Source organism: Crocodylus porosus, unplaced genomic scaffold (genome assembly GCF_001723895.1).
Source record: "Crocodylus porosus isolate Cpor-Errol unplaced genomic scaffold, CroPor_comp1, whole genome shotgun sequence".
Taxonomy (NCBI): Eukaryota; Metazoa; Chordata; order Crocodylia; family Crocodylidae; genus Crocodylus; species Crocodylus porosus.
Window position 1 is genome coordinate 3,223,846 of NW_017728932.1, and position 19,946 is coordinate 3,243,791.

Genomic DNA, 19,946 nt, shown 5'->3' on the forward strand with positions numbered 1-19,946 from the left:
TTTGAAATTGTGGAGCCCAGAACTGGATGCAGTACTCCAGCGGTGGCTTCACCAAGATCAGTGCCCCCTGTGGTCAGGGAGGAGTGGGGTCGTGGTTGGAGCAGGCACTGCCAGCCCTGGGGCAGGAGATGGAGCCATGGCTCATTGGGGGGGAAGGGGGGCGGCTCCCACCACTGTGAGCACCCCAGATATGCGCAGGGCGGACTGGTCAGGCTGCAGCTGCAGGCTGGGGCCAGGGCTGCTCCGGGCTCTTCCTGGCATGTTGCGGAGGGCTGGGCTGCATGGGAGGGGGGGGGGGGCTATGACGAAATTTGGGGCGGCTGCAGCCTCCTGCTGTAGCCTCCCCCGAGCACCACTGCTACCTGCCCCAAACGCAGCACGGCCCAACCCCCTTCCCCCTCCCACGCACTGGGAAGAGCCTGCTGCAGACCCAGCCGGCAGCTGTAGCCCACTCTGTCCTGCCTCATGCAGATCCAAGGGACACGCCCTCCAGCATGTGCATGGTGACAAAAGCCATCCCCACCCCTCCCTGCACCCCCCAGACAAACTGCCGCTCCGTCCTGCACCCTGCCTGCCCCGGCTGGGCAGCACCTGCCCATGCCCCAGACCCACTCCCTCCCTCAACATGGGGGCATTGATCTGCCCCCCGCCCATGCCCCTTCCTTCCCCTTCCACCACAACAGACTTACCAGCTGCACGCAGCTCTCCATGCTGCCAGGCTGTGCTCCTTGCTGTCTGCATGCTGCACTGTGGCTACAGGCATACATGGGCATTTGTCAGCCAAATTGTCAGCCACATTGAGCTGATTTCTGATACAGCCAATTTTCTTTATATTGGTGCCGATTCAATATTGGACCAGTGCACCTCTACTGATTAGTTACTGCATGGTAACACATGTGAAGATGCCTTATTGCACAGTAGCACTGTATGTGTGGACTGACTTGGGACTAACTTTCAGTCCCAAGTCAGTCCACATACAGTGTTAATGTGCCTTAATGCCTGAACATGTAGACATCAACCTATTCCCACTTACTGCGCAGCAGACACAAGCTGATGTAAAGGGGTGTACTTGGTAGCTGTGTTGGTCTGAGACAGACATACAAAAAACTAGAACTCTGGGTTCCAAAATTATACCTTTTATTAGACCAACTGGAAAATGGCAAGAAAATTGTCCTTTTCTGCAAGGTTTCAGGATCAAAGTCCCTTTGTCAGGCTCTGGGAAAAGTGTAGATGGTACAAGATGGTAAAAAGTAAATGCATTTTTATTTCTGTTTCTATCAATTATCTTGTATACTGCTGCCATATCTCCTTTTGGCTTCCTCTCTGAAAAGACTGGCAGTTTAATCCCTTCTTATGAAAGACTTTTCATATCTCAGTCATTTATATCCTCAGTCTGCTGCACCCCTAGATACCTTCTGTTGCAGTAGTGAAACTGATGCCCTCACCACACATTCAGTGACTATTCCTCTAGTTCTGAATACAGTGGAACTGCTCCTTAAGAGGTTGAGTTGATATCACTCTGTAAATGACAGCTTTGACATTTGGTTGAATTGTGCCTGTAAATCTGTACTTACAGTAGCCAGTAGTCCAGTGTGCTTGTAGAAGAGAAAATCACTTGATCTATGAAAATCAGTATCCTTGAACTATATAGTGACCTGACCTCTTTAACACTATTAGTGTGTATATATGGTTAAAGGCTGAGAAGAGTATGAAAAGATTGACATGTGTTTTCACAGATGTCTTATCACTCATTAGTGAGCTATAACTCCCAAATATTCCAGTGTACAATGTGTCTGCTTCCCAAATTGCTACTATATCACTGTTCTTGCCTCAAATAAAAATCTTTTTAGTTAGCTGTAGAATATGCCTACGTATTGGCCAACAGAGTTGAATGTGTTCAATTTAATAGATCGTTTTAAAGTTAAAATGACCAACTACTGAGGGCTGTCTCCTACATTTGTTTAATTTGTAATAACATTTAATTATGTGGAAAAATGCTATAGCTTGTTGAATTCTTGCTCGCTGACTGATGCCTCTTTACTCTGAAATGCTACCTAATTATGAGCATGAAAACAGATGTCATTCAAATGTTGAATGACTTGATAACCTCTTGCATATCTGAGCTTCTCTCTTACTTTGGCAATGGGTTTTGTGCCAAGAAATCCTAACATTTGACATCTAGGATTTATATTGTTATTTAAGCATAAAATAACTTCAGCCTGCTGCCACCTAACTTCTGCCACTGTCTCTTATCGACAGTAACCTTGGATCACAACATGCCTGAATATCTGTACCACTCGCTTGCATGTTCCTTTATAGAGTTCAGTAGTCTTTGTGGCAAGTGATAACTTCATGTTCCCCAGGTGCAGAATGCAGGAAACAAGCTGGGTAGACGCTGCGATATGTGCTCAAATTACGAGAAGCAGTTGCAAGGTATCCAGATTCAGGAAGCTGAGACAAGAGACCAGGTGGGGCTTTTTCTTTGTCTGTAGTCAGATTTTGTAGCTGTAGAAACTACCAAGAATGTAACAATTAACCATCTGCACTTGTAATCATCTGGTTTTAGCTTTGAGAAGTTAACCTACTTCACATTCTGGGAAATTTGCTTCAATTTACTGCCGTAATCTGACTTGCTACTTTAGGCGTGTGAAATCATTTGCCTTCACTTATGCATATTTCTCAGATAGTTCCTACAATTACATGCTGTGTTGCTGGGGTTTATGTAGCCTTGCAACAAAAGACCTTACGACTGGCAAAAATTAAAAACAAGGTTGGGGGAAGGAGAAGATTATGGATTAAATAGCCTTCTGTACCTATTTGGTAGAAAAACTTTTAACGTGTTGAAATTCTAGTGACTTTCTTCAGAAAACAAAACAGTTGCTATTTTAATTTTTATGCTCTGCAAAGTATATAGGGTCACTGGACCTGTGTACTAAAGAAGAATAGGTCTTGAATTGTTACAGGCCATCTTTCTTCTCTTGTGAGTAATATGAAAGAAATAGGGATCTACTGCAGTCTGGTGTTCTGCATTCCATTATGGGCTTAATCAGTGATGCATGATGTTTCTCAGAACAACAAAGGGACTTTTGTGACTCTTAATGCTAAACTCAGAATGTTTTTATAGTCTTGTTGAGGAAATAAATATGCTCTTTAAAAAGAAAGCTGCATCACTACTTTTGTTCAAACCATGTAGGTGAAAAAGCTGCAGGTGATGCTGAGGCAGGCTAATGACCAATTGGAGAAAACAATGAAAGATAAACAGGAGTTAGAGGATTACATGAAGCAAAGTGCTGAAGACTCTTCTAATCAGGTATGAACAAGTTCAGTTTAATAAAGAAAGAGATTCTTCCGAAGGAACATTATTTTTGTGTTTCCCAAGATAATTCAAGTTTTTAAAGATTTAGGAACCATGCAGACTCTCTACTCCAGGGGTTCTCAGACTGTGGGTCGTGACTCCCTGGGGGGTCATGAGCAATTTAAAAGGGGGCCACAAACTTCCCAGGAGGTACGTGCAGTGGCGCAGAGAAGCGATGCACTGTGGCAGCATAGAATGGTGGATGACAGCGGCGGTTGTCATGTGCAAGCTCCCCACTGCCACCATCCGCCACTCCAGGTCACGGTATCACGAAGTTTGAGAACCCCTGCTCTACCCTAGAGCTATTGAAGTGAAAAATTGCCCACAGGTTGTACTCTGTACTCCAGTGAACTGACATCCTGTCAAACTCCTTACACAAGCATCTGGCATATATTGATACTCTCATCTGTTACCCATTTTGGCTTGAAAGTTCCCTCTCTGAGCCCACTTAATTATGACTGGCTTCTTTCCAGTGCTTCTTGTTCTTGGAGCCTTCTGTTAGTTCTGTCTCTCTCCCTGTGGTAATTCAACATTCAGACCATTTCTTAAACAGAATGCCAAAAAGTCAGCTATCACTTTGACAGAACAAGCTTATTTTTCAAGTTGGCTTAATTTATCATCCATTTCTGAGTTCTTTGTTCAGTAAAGCCATTCTAATTGTAACAGAAACATCTTGGTGAACAAGCTTATTAAATGCTCTCTTCAAAAGGGGGTTTAAGACCCATTCCAGCTGGGGATATGGCTCTGTTTATGCTGTGTGCTGTAAGTATCTATGCACATCTGTTTTACAGTTACCTGGGATTATTTTTGTACCTCATTAGACTGCAACATTTTGATGCTAGATCAGATGTTCCTTTTCAAGTATCCTTGCAAAAAATCAATTCTAAATTTTAATGATTAGATTTGATGAGTAGTATTTCAGTCTCAGAAGTAATGAATCAAACATAGGAACATGACATTAATTGTGCACTTAACTTTTTTGGGGGTAATCTCCTACATGCTGTTTTACCTTCCCAACATTTGACAGGCTGAGTGAAGGTGGAGACAAGCATTTACTATGCATCTGAGTGGATCGGAATAGATTATGGTCAATCAAAGTACATGCCCTTTTTTTTCTGAGCCTTGAGAGCAGGAGCCTTTAGTGGGAAGCTTGCAATCTGAGAATATTTTATTTGTTTTATTTTTACAGTCCCTAGCACAAGGGGTCCTGATGTAGCATGGACCACTAGATGCTACCACAGATAAAGTAATAAAGGATAATTAATCCTGCAATGTACAGCCTTTTGAAAACACTTATGTATAGTAACATACTGCAAACCCATGAGCCATTTGATTTTTTTTTTTTGTGGTGTAATATTATAGAAACAGTGGGTGCATCTACACATGCAATTAGCACGTAACAAAAACCTCTGGCACGGTTTGCACCAGAGTTTATTACTCCCGGGCACAGCGTTTACATGTATGCCCAAGACCACAGCACATTGAGCCAGGTTGGAGGGGCCCCAGTTTGCAGGAAGCCTGGGTGTTGGCCTGCCAGCCCAGGGCTGCTCAGCCCCAGCTCAGCATCCTGTGGAGGAGCTGGCTGCATCATAAGGGTGCTACAGTGTAGGGCTAGCCAGCAGGCAGCCCCTGCACTGTAGTACCCTCATGCCTCAGCCACCTACTGTCATTGTCTACGTGTGGTTTTTTTTGTTTTGTTTTGTATTTTTTTCGGCGCACGTAACTATTCCGCTATAGGATAGTACTTGTCCTGGACAGTACTATCTTACAGCAGAGTTAATTAGTTTATTGCACCCTAATACAGGTGCATGTGTAGCCAGTGACACTTTACCATGGAGCTAATTAGTCTACTCCACAGTAAAACACGTGTAGATACACCCAGTGGGCATATCCCCACAAACGGGAATGTGAGTTTCCCTTGTGCTGCTGCTGCTTGTCCCTGGTGAATGCTTGTGCTATGCACACTCTGGCACATGCCAGGTTACCCAAGGTGTGGTAATGGAGGTTGGGGCCATCAGCTATGCTGCCCCAGTAGCCTTACCTGGGGCTCTGGGGGCTGCAGCCATGGCGCTTCTGCAGCAGGGAGCCTGGCCAGCCTCCAGAGTGTGGCTACAGCTGGCCAGACTCCAGTTTTGACAGGCACATGCTGCTGCCACATGCGCCATCCAACTGTTTTTGGCAAAGTAGCAGCACAGGGAATACCTGCATGTGCAGTGTGTGGCACCACAGACAGGTCTGCTGAACCACATACCACACATCCGTGCTCGTCTGGCCGCGCCCAGTGAGCATAGTAGGCAATTTCAGAAGAAATTTTCTGGATTAGTAATTAAATATATTTAAAAACCCTTTTTGCAGTATTTCCACTGAACTTGTTCTTTTCATTGTTTTATTTTTTTTTCTTTAGCTCTTTGGTTTCTTTTGTCTTTTCTGCCAAAGTCTGAAATGTCTATATTTGAGGTGACCAGAATTGGCTGCTGTTTCATTGTTAGTTTTCAATAAAAGATTAATATATAAATAGTCTCGTTAATTTTAACTGATTAGATTGAATTATAGTCTGACTTATGGTGAAAGCATGATTTATTTGCCAATACACCAAAAAAAGTTGTTTTCAATAAATACAAAGCTGCAATGTATAAAGTATATGTGAGGTATGAGAGAAGGGGAATGCTTCAGTGCTTTTAAAAACTGTTTTAATTTGCTTTAACTATTAACTGTATCCTTATGTGTTTGATCTGTTTTGTTTTTTTCCCCCCCTCCCCCTGAAGATCTCTTCACTTCTTGTTAGATGTCAGGAGTCTGAGACGTTACTCAGTGAATTACATCAGGCATTTTCCCATGCAAAGAGAAGCGTTCAGGAGCAAATGGTAAAGAAACTTTAATCTTAAATTTCACTTCAAAAGTGCTGCATGATGCATTGTGGACTTTATTAAGTGACCACTGTTTTGTCTGTTTCTTGCTGTTTAGCACAGTCTGCTAAGACAAGATAACCATGGTTTTTACATGTAGATATATTTAATTAAAAAAGAGGTATGAAGCCTATAGTTTTTACAAGCCATTCCAGCTTCTGTGCTGCCATACTCTGTGTACTTGTCACCATGTAGCAGGGAGAGCCTGCTTGTAGGTGTCATTCTTCCCCAGTCTGCCATTTTTTCCCTCTCCACCTTTCTAGCAAGCCATTTTAACTGATGCACTTTTGCCAGAAGTTCTGGATCCGGGGTTCCTGTTCTGTTACTCTCTCCAAACTGCTGGAGCTAGGGACTGACCTCTTTTCCATATACATGGTATGCTGGGGAACGGACCTGTTGCACTCAGCAGTTATAAGGAGGACAAGTCCATGACCTGCAGCAGCATGATGGAACTTGTTTTCAGGAAAAAAAGATTATTTTTTTTTACTGAAGCTACCATAAATAGTAAAATGCATGCAATGAGCAACAGAATACGCACACAAAACTATGTTAAAAGAACATTGTTAAGATTGCAAAGTCAAGCATTAGAGAGATTAAGGAATCTCAGAAATAAGGTTGCCTTTGCCACCTCAGTATAATAGTCATTAACTATATGAGTCTGTATTCTTTGCCCACCCCTTCCCCCTCTGTACCCTACACTTCATGCAGGTGCTTACTTAGCAGTAGCAGTTTAGTGTGTTGTCATATTTACCAGGTACTATTCTGACTCAGCTCCAGAAACGGAATTAATTTTCTCCTGGGCTTTTGTGGTATTAATTACTGTAGTTTCACAGTAGTTTACCAGTGTTAATGAGTATATTTTTACAATGCCCATAGGCAACAAGGAAATGAATGAGGAACTGAGGCAGTGAGATCAAGGTCAAATGGGTCAACATACTTCAGGTGCTGGATGTGAGATACTTAGTGACTGATATTTCCCCTCTCCCAGAGATGAGACATAATATAGAACAGGAGTCAGCAATGTTTTTGGGCAAAGCGCCAAAAACACCCACAACCTCAACTTGTAAAATGTTGGTGTGCCAAGGGCATGGACAGTGGGGGAGCTGCAAGGGGCTCAATCCTTGTTGTGGACAGTGGGGGAGCTGCAAGGGGCTCAATCCTTGTTGTGGCAGCGCAGCCCCAGCCCTTTCCCCAACGTCTGCCCCAAGGCACATGAGCCGAGCAAAATGCTTTTTTGCATGCCATGCTCTGGCACCACCTGTACCAAGGGTTACCTACTACTAACTAAGGGTTAAGAATTAGTTAACATTCACAGTTCCCCGTGACTTCAGTTTTAATTGACTGCTCGGCACTTCTCCAAATTTGACTTCATGCTATCCAACCTGGCACTCGGCAAACAAGGAATATATAAATTAATGACCACTGATGAAACAGTGGGTTTAAATGACTTGACTAAAATCATATAGAACATCAGTGGCAGAAAGTAGGATAAAATCTAGTTCCTTGGGAAAGCTTTCTGCAACTTTAGCCAAGAGTCCATCCTCTCCTGCCACCTTCCAGCCTTTTAAATAAATAAAGCCAGAGTTTTACAGATAAGTTTCCTTCCCATTACAGCTCTAACTCATCCTCACCGCAGGTTCATCCTGTGACCTGAATGAGATGGGGTCCTTTGGAAAAAATTATTTATGTGATAAAACATTATATTGTAATGTGGCCTATATGTGCATATGCACTGAATTTGCACAGGAAACTTTAATTCTGGCATTTCCTATCTTGCAGGTTTGACTTGGCACTGTTAATAATATCTTAATATAGTGTTTTTGTGTGTAACTTCGTAGGTTTTTAAAAAGCAAACTGAAAAACAGTCCCATCGTGCGACATCCTGTCAGCAGCCACATGGTTTTATCAGCTTGGTGTTAAACCTTTTGGATCCACCACACAGACCTCTGCCACTTGAGCAAATAGAGTAACTGATACAAGTATAGATTTCTCACCCTCTGCGTGGACCATCAGTAGATGGGGGCTAACTTGCTTTGTCAGTGGGTTTCACAGGTATCTGCTGTCAGCAGCAGAGTGGTGAGACTGAAATCTTGGGTTTTATTTCAGGCCCTAGTGGACATATTCTTCTGCCTCTCCTTATCACCCCCATACTTGGCACCCTTTTGCTTTGTGTCTGTTCCCTTATACCCCTGGCTTCTCTTCTCAGTACTATTTGCCTCACCAGGACAGTCCCAGTCTTTACTACACAGGTTTCTCATACCAGATCCAGTCTCTTTCACCCAGTCAGTTCCTGCCCTGACCTTTTTTTCCTAGCTTTTCATCCAGTCTCTCTGTTGCCCTCTGGCTTCAGTTGCCATACTCCTACTATTTCATTCCTACTGGCTATGTCTGTCCCCAGGTTCTTGATCCAGTCTGCTTCCCCAACCCTTCTCTGGCATGGTAAGTAGACTAGAGTAGAAGCCAATTGCAGTTCTTTGTTTGAATTGGGTCGCTTCTTCCAGACTCCTTGCACATCAACAGTATAAGCACTGAGAGCATAAGAGAGACTGGCTGCCAGTTCTCAGATTCAGTACCTGGACCCAGCATAGCCTGCAGCAACCCAGAGCTGCAGTTTCAAGGGAAGTCCTTCTCAGCCCTGCACTGGAGTGTGCGTAGCAGAGGTGGAGTATGGTGATCTTAACTCCTGGCAGTCTAGCAAGTCTGTTCCAAGGCTCTGCAAACAATAGTTTTCAAAGGCTTAAAACTTGGCTGAGTTTGGATAGATTTTCAAGAAGGCAAAAGTATCAGTGAACCAGAGACCCCCCCCCCCTGCCAAATGTCTAGGTCCTGTGGCAAAAAACCTGGGCATGAGAGCTTTTGAGAGAAAAGGTCACGCGCAGTGCATCTTCCTGGTAACCTCAGTCTTGGAAATAGCTTGATGATTTCAGCTGAAATTGTTACTAAAAGTGTGAGCCTGGGACCAGTGTGACATGGAAAATTTTAGCCCAGATGGCTTAAGTAAGGGGCATCAAACTTATCTGGCCCTATGAGACAGGTGAGGGGTACGGGGTCAGTCTGCAGGACAGATTGAGCCTACAGCCTGGGGTAGGCATGCCAAGTAGGCCATAAATCCAAGTTCAATCAGGCCTGGGTGCCGAATTCAGTGTGCACTGTAGGCCAGCCCCTCATGTTGCCTCTAACATGTGCCTGGACCAGCCCGGAGCCTTTTTGGCACATACATACAGCACACAGGATCAAAGCCAGTGCATGTGCTGCCTGCAGCCCATGAGGCCAGTCTGAGAGTGTCAGGCAGCACTGTGGGCAGGATCGTAGTGTTCTGTAGGCTGTCTTTGACATCCCCTGGTTTAAGTCTTGGGATCCACTTAAACAAGGTCTTATTGATCTTATTAGACTCTGCTGACAGTTCCACGTACAATTTGAAAAAACTGAATTGAGTCTCTTTTATGCATTTGTTTATAGACACATGCAGTTTATCAGTTAGTCAAGAAAATTGGCAGATACATGGTTGTGATGTAGTTATAGCCTACTGTCTTGCTTATTATTGTGCTCTTGAGTTTGATTTTTTTTTTTTACTTCTGCTTTTTACTAATACTGAAATTACTAAAGCTAAACAGAGGGAGATGATTCATATTGCCACCTTTTTGCCGTTTTTTCTCAAAAAATGTAATTTGTCCTGCCTTTCTAAAGCACTGGAAGCACAATGATCAATTGGATACGAATAGACCCAAGCACAATTTTTAGGTCATAATTTTGTGCTCTTCTCTTTACATTGAAGGCTGTCCTGACACAGTCAAGGGAGGAGGTCTCGGAGGAGTTGGTGAGATTACAGAAAGATAATGAAAGCCTTCAAGGAAAGCATAGCTTGCATGAGTCTTTACAGAATGCAGAAGACTTTATTCTGCCAGAATCCATGGAGGTAATGATTTTAAAATTGTTAGAAGACTATACAGGAAAAAAAAAATGAAATAAATGTGTGTGTGGTACCTAAAATCTCAGTAAAGTTGTAGAACCTGTTGTAGCCTAAATTTTAAAACCTTTGCCCCTGCAGACTGTTGTTCAGATATATATATATAATGCCACTTGTGAATGTAAACTAAGCATAGGAGTGATTGAAGGTGAAGAATGAGCTATAATCCTCAGCATTGAGGAGTAAGTAGTAGATCTCAGTTGTCACTAGATATCCCTTCCTCATACTCAAGGGTGTCAGAGTAACAGTAGGCAGATACAAAGAGAAGATGAAGGTTTTTGCAAACATTTTATTTGCTTTTCAGACAAATAGTTTGCTGAATCATTAAAAAAATTAGGAGTCAATTGAGAAGCTGAGGCAGAATACAGATAAGTTATGGAGATAAAACAAGTTACCATCCCTGTCTTTTGCCTGAGTGTGTATCTTTGCATATAGGAAAATATTGTTGTTAAATAACTTCTCATTAATCTTTCATTTAGGAACTCCGTAAGTTGCTATTAAAATACCGTGAGGACATCATTAGTGTACGGACTGCAGCAGATCACCTTGAAGAAAGACTTAAGGCAGAAATCTTATTCTTAAAAGAACAGATTCGAGCTGAACAGTGTTTGAAGGAAACTATAGAAGAAACTTTACAGGTGGAAATAGAGAATTGCAAAGAGGAAATAGGTGAGAGAGGAAAAAGTACTCCCGAAAGAGGATTGCTGTTAGAAAATGGAAGGCACTTTAGGATTTTGGTTTTAGGGGTAACAAGTACAAGGTATCCACATTTTCTTCATAAGATGTTAATACAGCATGCCCACTTGACATGCTTATAGAGAATGCACAAAAGTGTGCATCTGAGTATGCCCTTCAATTGACAACGTGGCTGTGTGTTGTAAGATTTTTCTTATAAATATGGCTGTAGTAGCTTCTGGTATAGCATAGACCTGATACTTAAGGTCAGTTAAAGGTAAAAGTAGTAAACAGGAACTGGGTGGTTCCTCTTTTTTTCTTGCATTGAGGTATGTTTCTTAGTTTAGTGTAGTTGTTTTACTTAAATATATATAGAAATCTGTGGTGATACCACTTTTGTGTGTTATGTGGGAGTCCACAGGGGTTCTTTTCAGTCTTGGTAATACATAAATGTGAATTTAAGGCATGAATTTGTTGAACTAGGTCACCCATTAGTTTGTTGCCAGGAAAACTACCAGGGTCATTTAGTGGGAGAGAGAGCACTATCTCATTTAGACTTCAGCAATACAGCTTTTACTTGCTTTAGCTCCTGAGGGTCATCACACTTGTGAAGGGGAATGAGAATCCTGCAGACAGGTGAATAGCAAACAAGGAGATGATAAAAAGAATAGAAGCTGCTTTGTATAGGTTTGTCTAAATGACTAGAACAGAAGTGCCTTATAGGAATTAAACACAGGTGCAGTTGTTGATTTTGTGTGTTACTACAGGTTTGTATCTCAAAGATTTTGCAGTAGGAGATAAAATGCAAACAAGAAAAAAAGCAAAACAGAATTCTGCTTTCTGTCCTGAGATTACTTTCGCTAATTCTTTTATGTTTTCTGCCTGTAGTTTTACAAACAAAGAGAGAAACTTTAAGTCTCCCTTCAAAGTAGCGCTCATAAAAATGAAATAAGTTGTTTATCCTCCCATATCTTTGAAAAGTAAAAGGGGAAAATTATAGGAAAATGGGAGATGAGATAAAGTAATAGTTTTGCACATTGCTCAAGTTCACTGAGACTGCGGACAGCTGGGTACTCGAGTGGAAGTAGGACATGCTGCAAGGTGGGCGCAGGGGGTAACTTAGGCTGCCCAGTCCTGCTCTTGGAAGAGTAGCTGATTTGCCTCGGATCTTCCAGCTGTCAGCAAGGTAAATGTAACAATCGGTGCTGAAAGTGCTGTGCACTGACAGGGCTAGCTCGAGTAGATTTGGGTGTACTTCATTTTTGTCACAACATTGTTACTTACGCTTTCAGATCTGTCCAGGAGTCTGCATTAATAAAAAGCTTCAGCCAGGACATGTAGATAGGAGCAAAAAGAGGCTGTAGTAAACCAACATTATAAAACAGAGCCCTAAGGCTTCTGAAGAAGGACACATTTTTTTAAAATCACAGTAGATTAACTTTATAATACTAATGATCTTTTAATAATAGTGGTTCATGTCCCGAGCGAGTGATATTTAAACATTCAAATGAAGGGAGATGCTTCTTCCTGAACATGTAACTGTTTCAGATGGAATACTGACAGGCTTAGTATAACAACATGGATAAAATGGAACAGGCTGAGGGGAAGAAGTTCACCCCATGGCTGCTGAGTAGGAATAGCGATAATGGCAATTTTGACACCTGCCTTAAGAGACTATTTACCTACTGAAGAGACGGCCAGGGTTATTTGTTGAAAAAGAAGAGCTTCATAATAGGCAGAATGGTAATGTGCTCAGTGAACAGTCAGATTGGGGCCTATATGTGTATGGGTTTGTCGGCACACTTGCTAGGATACAATATTTTTAGATTTTTTTTTTTTTGTTAAACCATTGATAGTTAACAACTGGGTCTTAAAACCTGAAGAAGCCAGTGCAGTGACGAAGCTTGTTTTGCTTTGTTTTACAGCTTCCGTTTTTAGTCTGCGAGCTGAACTGGACAGAATGAAAGTGGAAAAGGATCAGGTGAGGAGTCAATGTGATCAATTTGTAAGAGTTTTACAAACTTAAATATAGGAATTTTAACTTTCTGTGTAGTGTGCAGGAAAGAGAATCTTGAGGAGTCTGATAACTGGGTAACAAGTTCTCCTTGGCTCTGAACTGGTCTCCTTCATATCAGAAAAGATAAACTTGTTTTTTCTTGTTGCCTTTGAGTTGTCACTAGCAACATTTTTATGCATGTATGTAGAAGGACTCTGTACAAGGAGACTAACTAGTTGGCCTAATGTAAGGAAGTATATAAACCTAACTGGATAACTTTAAAGTTGTTAACTACTCTGTTCCTTTGTATCAGTTTGATAAAAGCCTTACTGCAAGTTGTGAGCTTACATACTTCTGTCTTGTAAAGACCAGCATGGTTTTAAAAGAAGGTATTTGAAGTTTGGAAGGGCAAATTATAATGCTGGGAACAGTATAAGGTTTTGACACCTTAGTAGTTGACCCTTTTCCCTAAAATATTTATTCTTTCTCTACTAATGTTTAAGCTAAGCACTGTTAGGCACCACCTTTCCTTCCAGCTTCAGGGAAGAAAAGTATAAGTGACATGGTTTAATGTTGGTGTTTCTGCACATTTATAAAGGCTAAAGGCATTTATACCAATTGCTTCATGGTAGTGTGTTGAATGCATGTCAGTTGTGAAAAACGAACTGATGAAAAACCCTGTTGTCCTCTTTGATTTTACAGTTGGAGAACACCTTGCAGGAGAAAACACAGCAGCTGGAGAGTCTTCAGGAAATGAACAAAACTTGGGAAGAGCATCTGAAGAAGGAAACTGCTGCAAAGGTAGAATCTATGTTGTGTGTGTGTTAAGGTAACCAGATTTTCAAAGGCAAGCTGTCTTGTGCATGTTAGTCTTGGAAGATCAGTGTGGCAGTCAAACAAGGTAGTCCTCACAGGGACAACACAAGGAGAAGTCTCTGAAAGTCAAAAGGTGTCCTGGCAATGCAGTAGTCTGCCTAGCACAGTTATTGAAAGCCCCATTCCAAGTTGCTTTAAAATTGTATTTGGGAAAGCAGTAGGGAATAGTCAATAATCTAAACTATAGTGACTTAAAACAGTAAGGCTACCGTCTCTTCTGATAGACTTCAATACAGAGTACCTTAATATACAAACAGCTCTAATTTAATCAAATCCTCAGTTTGAGCCCCTGAGACTTCAGATAATTGAGATTCTCCTGTTCATAGATGGCAAAACCAAGGCCCAGGGAGGGGATCCTCTTTCTTGCAGTGCCTGTGTGGTACTACCCAGGTTTTCTACTTCTCAGCTCATACTTTATTTGGGAGTCTGTACATGCTCCACTTCTCTGTGAATACACATCAGGAACTAATTTTTTTCTAGGCTAACCTTGAGCAGCTGATGTTTGAAGAGAAGAATAAAGCTCAGCGGTTGCAGACTGAATTGGATGTCAGTGAGCAAGTACAGAGAGACTTTGTAAAGCTTTCTCAGACCCTTCAGGTAAGGGAGATAAAATCAGTCCATTTCCAAGTATTATATTTGCTAATGCCTGTATATGTTCTGCTACCTCTGTAGCAGGAAGCCTGTGCAGCATAAGAGCTGGGGCTATAAACTCATTGATAGGTGCTTTTATGAATAATAAAGCATTACTAGTATAAACCAGGAATATTCCACCTGTTTTAGAACCAGATTAAGCTCTTACTTGGAACCCTATAGTGTCCTTCTCAATAAGTTCCTTCAGTATGTGACTTTGAGTCTTAGTGATACAGTGTAATTCAGAAGGGGGGATGTGAAGGCAGACTTGCACCGTTTGCTCTAAATCCATGGGATGATGGCTCCTTTAGTTGGTGAGTTTGCTGCTTTTAAGCTACAGTTGTAGTGCAGGATAGTCTTATCCTTACTGCCAAGTCCTTTGATCCTAAGAAGATATCATGAGACAGCAGAAGGAAGGAATTTCAATATCCAGGGATTTTAGGTTACTACATTATGCAGCTGAGTGCAGTTCAAAGCCCTTTTTGAGGTACATCTGAAGTTTGGCCATACAGTCCATTAAAGTTATTTAAAATTCAGACTTTGAAAACATGAAGCAAGTTTTCTACTTTAACTAGTAGACAGTCTCAAGAATCTCAGCTTGTTTGCAGATGGTCCATGTGGGTGAGCAGAGAAGGCTGTCAGCGCTTTCTTCTGCTGCTGTAGTGGTAGGTAGCACAGGCATAAGACAGTTAAATTACCATTTTCACTGCAATCATTGCTTGTCTTCTTTTCCAAAGGCGGGTTTGGATCAGTAGTTGAAAAATACCCGTAGTGGAAAAAATTGCCCAGCACTTGGAAGATGAGATGCTCTTTCCAAAAATGCATGTAGCTCAATAAAGACCTAGTGACAAGAAATTGGTGTTACTGTCACACACTGCTGTCTTTTTTTTTTTTTTTTTTCCAGACCCAAGCTTTGTTTGTATGAGTAATTGTTAGTCATATCTGATCTCTTCTTGTGACTGGACAGTGACATTTCAGCCCCATAGCCATTTGCTTTGTCAAGAGGAGTGTGCAAACTAGGAAGGGCTATTTCCTTTCTTCCACGCCAGTGGCAGCTCTGGGTGGGCATCATCTGTGCATGATGGAAAGGAATAGCTGGGGTAGAACCAAGCTCTATTGCTCTGTGGTTCCAGACGCACCGTATTGGACATATTGTATTTGTTGTTTTCTTAGGTGCAGTTGGAACGGATCCGGCAGGCAGATTCCTTGGAGAGAATCCGGGCAATCCTGAATGACACAAAACTGACAGACATTAATCAGCTTCCTGAAACATGACACCCTGAGGGGCAGGGCTCCGAGGCTGCGTCTGGGGTTTTTAACTCATCTTTATAGCAACATTAATTATTATTTAACTCTAACTGAAAGAGCAGAAGACAACAGAGGGGAGCAATGACTGAGTTGTTTCTCGAGGGGAAAAGGTTTTGTACAGGGCAGGAAGAGAGCACCAGGGAGATTGCAGGCTAGAAGAGAACTCTCTAATGGGAACACTAATGGGTGCAGTGTTTGTGTTCCACTGTAAGTGGGATCAGTCCTCACATCCTGAAAAACTTTTCCCTTTTGGCCAACTTCTCTAACCTAATATAGATTTCTGGAACCTATTCCCCTCTCCCAAAATACTGTGATCAGAATAGCTGCTGGAAACCATAATGTCCCTCAAAACTCCTTGAAGAGCAGAGTGGTTGACAATTTTCTGTTTGAATAGTCAGTAACAGTATTCCGCTAGCAGAGAGAATGAAGTGTAGTATGCTGTATGAATATTTTATATTAAAATATGAATTTATTAGCAGGACACTGGATATTGATTTTCTTTCCAAACTCAGTGCTTTTTTTTCGGTTTTTGGGTTTTTTTTTTTACCATTGCCCTTGTGCTGAAAAATTTGAATACTGTTGAAATGTGATGGCTATGAGTGAGCTGCATATCTCATGAGCAGGTAAAAAGCTAATCCAAAAAAATGAATGGACCTGTAATGAATGATGAGACATTCAGTTCCTTTGAATTCCACATTAAATTCTGGGGTTCAAGAAAAGCACAACAGCTGCGCTATTTGGTACCTCTTTGTACAGAGTTAAGTCAGCAGATGCTTTCTTAACTCCAAACCTGAAAAATTTTACTAGTCCCTTGTAAGTGGTAAGATTAGTAGCAAAATTTCTGTGCACTGTCAGTGCAGTGCATGGGCTTTACACAACTCTTCTCCACTGCAGTGCACAGCACCATGCATGAACTACTAGCTTTTACCCAACTTTGTAAAAAGGGCAGAAGATTGTGCTTTAAAATAGCCTGATTTCCCTGCCCCCCGTTTCCCCCCATGCAAGTTAGGTGAACACGAAACACCAGTTATGTTCTGTATCAGACTACAAATGCAGCGTGAGCTGTATTGTGTAGCTTCAGGTTTCAAAAGTCCAGTGCATCTGTTATCAGTGTGGCAGCCTGGTATTGCTTAAAGCAAAGGAAGTACCCCTAAACTACACTGTTACTTGTTTCTGTACTTATACATTCAAGTAACGCTATGCAACACAACAGCAGACAGCAGAAGGATGACCATGTTGCGAGTCTCCAAGTGTTGGCATGGGTTTCTTGTTACCCAGATGTATGGTATTTAACATGAACATTCCTGTAGTTACTGGAATTCTATGCACTAAGGTCAGCTGGCTGTGGTTTAGGTACCATCCTTTGTTGATTACAAGCAGTGTTGCAGACTGAATATCTGAACGTGGCCCCTGATTAGAGCCGAATTTCCTACCTAATGGAAGGGGGGGTTAAATGGATTGATCACTAGTTCTGCTTTTGTAGTGTAAAGGTTAGTGGGGGTAATGCTTTTTGCTTTAACCTGTTGCTTCTCTTTTATAATCTTCAGAGCAGCAAAATTTACAAGGTAAAGGGAAAGCTAGAGAAAGAAAATACCCTCAGTTGCTGTGCATGCAATTACTATTTTGGTCTGGCCTTTTAAACACCCCCACCCAAAGCCAGAGCCACTCTGCTAAACTAAAACAAGGACTGATTGGTTTTGAAAAGGGGACTGCCTTAAAGAACCCCAGATGAAGCACACGTGGCTAATGCTTTGCCTGTGTTATTAACTTATTTCCCCTACCATTCCACATCCCCTGACCCAGTTCAGGAATAAGCCAATCTGACAGACAGTGAGAGTGTTGCCTGTCATGTTTTGGCAGTGTGCTTAAAAATGAAATCTAACATCTCAAGTAAGTAGCCAGAATTCCTTGCTGATTGTGGCCTGACAGGAGCTGCTGCCCGCTGCTAACTTTTTGACACCAAATCTTATTTATTAGCACCCATAGCTTCCTAAAACGTACATGCACTGTTGTGTGCATGTGCACTTGAACTGCTGGGCCTTTATTAGCAGTAAAGGCAAGAGATTGTTCCCCGTTCTCCTAAACTAACTCCAACATCTTTCTTGTACCTAACTTCTGCATTGGAGTATTAAGGAAGCCTGCTGCTTTACAAGACCTGGTCTAAACTACTTTCAACATAGCTCTGCAGCAAATTGAACACTTTATTTGAAGAAACACACTCAATAATAACCTGATGCAAGAAACTGAGAGTTACGGTTGCTAGACTTCCTTCCACTGTTTGGATAAAGCAAGGAAAGCAGCTTTTAGTCATGGAACACGCTTCAAACCACTGCCACTTTCCTTTCTCAACCTCCCCTACCTCCTTTTCTGAGCCATATCTTCTCCCTCCATACTTACTCTTGAACAGCCACCATTCAGCCTTATCTCATGACCAAGTATTGTTTATACTGCTGTGATCAATAGGGAGTGACGTGGCTTTCATGCAGTATATTTTATGTAGCTGTGCATTGGTGTGTTGTTGGATTGCAGCTGCAAGATGTTTTCCTGTAGCCTAGAAGTGGTATGTGGGTGATCTGTTAGTGATCATTCAAAGCTTTGGTAGCAACTGATGTTGAGATGACAGAAAGAACATGTGCATGAGTATGCATGTTGGTGTATTACATTTTATGGCCTGAGAGGCTGCATTATGGTTTTGATTTTCAGGTGAGCATGGAGGGAAGGCATTGAAAGGGGAACGTAGCACAAAGGGTGGTGAATGATGGATGTACTTCCTTGCTTTGATTCTTTTAGTGAGTTCAGTGCAGCAACCTCCAGCTTTAACTTATCACATGGGATAGCTATGACTAATGTATTCCCCATTCTTACCTTTTTTATTTCAAAAGGCTTTCCCATTCCCTAGTTTGACCAATCTCCTACATTCAGCTTTTAAAAGCAGAATGTAGCACTTGCACCAGCAGGCTGTTCAGCTAACAATACCAATTCCAGTTTATTTCACTGTGTGAGAAGCATGGCTAAAGTGGCTCTGAAAGCATGACCGTTGCAAGAGTTCTTGAAGACCTGACTCGGCTCAGGGTGCTGGCTTGGCAAAAGGAAAGTAGTGACTGACAGCACTTCTGGGCATTAACCTTGGAGAAGGCTGGGTTGGCAAACTAATAAGCCCCTATATCTGAAGGGTATAGAAGCCCCTATAGAAATGAGGAACATAAGGCACAGCTTTGAGAGGGGTAGCTAGTTTGTTCTGCAGCAAAGTTGCACAGAGAAGCCTTCTGGAGACTGAATTCAAAGGACTCCTGTCCCTATAAAACACACATATCCACCTCAGGCATGTAAGGGGGTGCTGCTCATTTTGTAATTGGGTGTGTAGGAGAGAAACTGCCCTTAGCTAGTTTGAGAAACTTTTAGGCTTGATATGGGGAGAGTGATTATTATATGTACCATCAGTTTCTGATCTCTTTCTTTTATTAGCTTTAACATGTCATATCGCCACCTACGATGCAAAAACATACTTACTGGTTTAGAAAACTGGGACTTTGGTCTGTGCAGACTATAAGAGAGGAAAAAAAAATCAAGTTTTGTAAGTGTTCCCTCTACTTGTATAGTCTTAATCTGTACAAAAGTGTTCTTTGCAGCGTGTCTGGTAACCTTGTTACCTAGCAGTGAATTGCAGCCCTCCTATCCTTACGGCTTTATTTTGGCACTTCATATTGTGCCATTGTCCTAGTAGTGCAGTACTACTTTTCAAAACTTAGCTTGACCAGATCATTGTTTTAGGGGAGGGGGAAGAAATCGCCCACATTTGCAGTCCCATACAATTGGCTTTTGAAGTCTAAGTCAGCCTGCGCCATATCTTGGCAAACTGAGTGTTTGGAAGCTATTACTGCATTCCAGCGCCCCACGCCGTTGGTGTCCTGCGCGATTGTGGATGTAGAATTCTGCTGTCTCCAGAATTCCAATGTAACCATTTTGTTGACTGTATTTGAAGGTGTGTCCTTATGAAGAAAGTGTTCAAAATTAAAAAAAAAAAAAGCTGCCGAAGTGTGTGAGCTCTGCTGGTTTTTCTGCTCTGCTTCCTGCCAAGCTCTGGGAAGAGGGAAATGTGGTGCCTTATAGCATGTGCTTCTGGAGCTGCCTTTGCTGAAGCAGGTGTAGTTCCCCTGCCTAAATACTGCTCTGCCTACACCGGCAGGCTACCTGTCAATATTAAGCTCATACACAACTTCACTTGGGCTTGAC

At 42.1% G+C, this 19,946-nt stretch overlaps 1 protein-coding gene across 1 annotated transcript in view; it reads left to right on the forward strand.

Annotated features, from left to right (window-relative positions):
• Positions 1-19,730, forward strand: part of RABEP1 (rabaptin, RAB GTPase binding effector protein 1) — a 91,019-nt gene extending 71,289 nt beyond the window's left edge. The window contains exons 10-18 of the mRNA XM_019545438.1: positions 2,364-2,468; positions 3,194-3,310; positions 6,121-6,219; positions 10,037-10,177; positions 10,708-10,897; positions 12,829-12,884; positions 13,602-13,700; positions 14,256-14,372; positions 15,579-19,730. Coding sequence (XP_019400983.1) covers positions 2,364-2,468; positions 3,194-3,310; positions 6,121-6,219; positions 10,037-10,177; positions 10,708-10,897; positions 12,829-12,884; positions 13,602-13,700; positions 14,256-14,372; positions 15,579-15,680 — 1,026 coding nt within the window. The 3' untranslated portion in view covers positions 15,681-19,730. The remainder of the gene's footprint in view (positions 1-2,363; positions 2,469-3,193; positions 3,311-6,120; positions 6,220-10,036; positions 10,178-10,707; positions 10,898-12,828; positions 12,885-13,601; positions 13,701-14,255; positions 14,373-15,578) is intronic.
• The last annotated feature ends 216 nt before the right edge of the window (positions 19,731-19,946 follow it).